This window comes from Palaemon carinicauda, chromosome 6 (genome assembly GCF_036898095.1).
Source record: "Palaemon carinicauda isolate YSFRI2023 chromosome 6, ASM3689809v2, whole genome shotgun sequence".
Taxonomy (NCBI): domain Eukaryota; kingdom Metazoa; phylum Arthropoda; class Malacostraca; order Decapoda; family Palaemonidae; genus Palaemon; species Palaemon carinicauda.
The window spans coordinates 178,060,026-178,063,463 of record NC_090730.1 but is presented as its reverse complement, the minus strand read 5'-3'; the positions used below and the strand labels follow the sequence as shown (position 1 = coordinate 178,063,463).

The window sequence follows — 3,438 nt, the reverse complement described above, 5'->3', positions numbered from 1 at the left end:
AGTGACCGATTCCACCATCATATCAGTCCTGAATTGAGGACAATACCCCTCTTGAAATTGCCATTATCTTACTAATTAAAATCAGATGTACTAGATTACTTCGAAAAACTTATCAATCCTTCTGATAAATGCAATTAAATATACAAATCAGGTTTACTGTTTCGATTGCTTTCTAGGTATTCAATCAATTTCGTTCAATCAATTCTATTCATTCATAAATGTTCTTGTTTAATCTTGTTTGCTTGTTAATTCCATCCAGTAATTTCCCGTTTTACAAAACTGCCAGAGGAATTTCATGTATTTATTCAAATGTCATATTGTTCAAAATCAGTTCCTTATAACTGTTTGTGTTCAGAACTGAGTACCTTATAACTGTTTGTGTTCATAAATCAGTACCTTATAACTGTTTGTGTTCAGAAATCAGCTCATTGACATTGGGATTTGCGATGGAGAACACAAGCCTATGGATGATTTATATCATTATTTCCTTTCTTCAATGGTCTACTTTTCCCTGTTAGAGCTCTTGAGCTTATAGCCTCACGCTTTTCCAAAATAAGGTTGTAGTATATCTAATAATAATAATAATAATAATAATAATAATAATAATAATAATAATAATAATAATAATAATAATAATAATAATAATAATAATAATAATAATAATAATAATAATAACAATAATAATAATAATAATAATTATGGATTTTGTGTTTCTTAGATAAATTAACAGGCTTTCCTTCACAAAAGAGAAGTTATTTTAATATATTTCGGTTATTTGTAGCATAAATCTGATAGGCGTTTTCACTAAAATCGCGTAATAGTTACCTTATGATCAACTCACGTTGGCTGCTTTTTTGTAATTTGAATTTAACTTTTCATAATGCCTTTTTTAAATAATTTCCATCTTTTAATTTTATTGTGAGAATTTGGGATTTCTATGCACAGCAGCGTACAATTCCTAAGGAATACATTTTTTATATATTCAAATATTTCAAACTAATTTTATTTAATGTTTAGTCATAATCAACTATTTTTCTACATAGATATGAGTCACACATATCCAATACTTATCTCTACATACATCTGAAACCTTCATACTCCTAAAAATGATGTTCCTGGAAAAAAATTTAGAATTGGATATTTTGTCGATGTTAGCAAGGAAGGTCTCAGATATTTTGTCATTGGTAGAAATGAAGTTCTCGGATATTTTGTCGATGGTAGTAACGAAGGTCTCGGATATTTTGTCGATGATAGCAACGAGGGTCTGTAATGTTTTATCAAGAGTACCAGGAAAGGTCTCGGATATTTTTTCAATGGTAGCAACGAAGGACTCGGATATTTTGTAGATGGTAGCAATGAAGGTCTCTGATGTTTTGATAATGATACCAACATAGGTCTCAGATATTTTGTGGATGGTAGCCACGAATGTCTCAGATATTTTGTGGATGGTAGCCACGAAGGTCTCAGATATTTTGTCGATAGTAGCAATGAAGGTCTCGGATATTTTGTCGATGGCACCAACAAAGGTGTTGGATATTTTTTCGATGGTACCAGCGAAGTTCTCGCATATTTTGTCGATGGCACAAACGAAGGTGTTGGATATTTTCTTGATGGTACCAACGAAGGTCTCGGATATTTTGTCGATGGCACCAAAGGAGGTCTTGAATATTTTGTCAATGGCACCAATGAAGGTCTCGGATATTTTGTCAAAGGCACCAACGAAGGTGTTGGATATTTTCTTGATGGTACTAACGAAGATCTCGGATATTTTGTTGATGGCACCAAAGGAGGTCTTGAATATTTTGTCATTGGCACCAATGAAGGTCTCGGATATTTTGTCGATGGCACCAACGAAGGTGTTGGATATTTTCTTGATGGTACCAACGAAGGTCTCGGATATTTTGTCGATGGCATCAACGAAGGTGTTGGATATTTTCTTGATGGTACCAACGAAGGTCTCGGATATTTTGTCGATGGCACCAAAGGAGGTCTTGAATATTTTGTCAATGGCACCAATGAAGGTCTCGGATATTTTGTCGATGGTACCAACGAAGGTGTTGGATATTTTGTCAATGGCACCAAAGAAGGTCTTGAATATTTTGTCGATGGCACCAATGAAGGTCTCGGATATTTTGTCGATGGCACCAACAAAGGTGTTGGATATTTTTTCGATGGTACCAGCGAAGTTCTCGCATATTTTGTCGATGGCACCAACGAAGGTGTTGGATATTTTCTTGATGGTACCAACGAAGGTCTCGGATATTTTGTCGATGGCACCAACGAAGGTGTTGGATATTTTCTTGATGGTACCAACGAAGGTCTCGGATATTTTGTCGATGGCACCAAAGGAGGTCTTGAATATTTTGTCAATGGCACCAATGAAGGTCTCGGATATTTTGTCGATGGTACCAACAAAGGTGTTGGATATTTTGTCAATGGCACCAAAGAAGGTCTTGAATATTTTGTCGATGGCACCAATGAAGGTCTCGGATATTTTGTCGATGGTACCAACGAAGGTGTTGGATATTTTGTCAATGGCACCAAAGAAGGTCTTGAATATTTTGTCGATGGCACCAATGAAGGTCTCGGATATTTTGTCGATGGCACCAATGAAGGTCTCGGATATTTTGTCGATGGCACCAATGAAGGTCTCGGATATTTTGTCGATGGCACCAACGAAGGTTTTGTCTATTTTTTAGATGACACAAATGCAGATCATGGGTATCCAAATATTACTAGATAATTAAAAGTTTAATTATGTACTTGACCATTGACTACATCGGATAATATGTAAGACCCTAATATCTATGAAAACATTTCTTCATGCTTCGATACTCTCGTCATAAATTATATTAACTGTATATGCATCATAATATTCATTCATATTATTTGCATCATCCGTTACATTATCTTGTTGAATTTTGGTAATGTCAGAATGAATATGAAACCTATAGAGTGTAAAATAAAGAGAATATATGATAAAGTATAGTTAAAGGTGAAGTAAGATATTTAAAATATATTATGAAACGTATATACTAATATCAAAATAATAAAAAATCTTCTGTATATTCATGTTAGGAAAATTCGAACTTTTTAAAAAAATGCATGTAATTCAGTTTCACATACCAATGGTCACGATACAATGTCAGGATTTACAACATAATGAAAACCCCGGCGCAAAAAATAAGAATTTATTCGAGACTTTGGCTACAACAAGGAAAAAAGATACTTAAAAATAGTGGCTCTGTGCGTGTGACTCGTTGGTGTCGGGTAAAAGTAGCAGTAGTAAATTCAGAAATATGAGAACTTAAATATCAGAACCACGTATTTTGAATACTAGAATTAATATCAAACATTGTGAAGGTTATAAGGTTATAATATATATATATATATATATATATATGTATACGAGTATATATATATATATATATATATTTA

General features: G+C 33.4%; 1 protein-coding gene across 1 annotated transcript; it reads right to left on the bottom strand.

Annotated features, from left to right (window-relative positions):
• Positions 1–1,027: 1,027 nt before the first annotated feature.
• Positions 1,028–3,161, bottom strand: LOC137643370 (uncharacterized). Its single transcript, XM_068376199.1, has 3 exons — positions 3,157–3,161; positions 2,836–2,948; positions 1,028–2,688 (listed from the first exon to the last, which is right to left on the bottom strand). Exons 1-3 carry the CDS (start codon positions 3,159–3,161, stop codon positions 1,028–1,030), a joined length of 1,779 nt encoding a protein of 592 aa, XP_068232300.1.
• Positions 3,162–3,438: the final 277 nt, after the last annotated feature.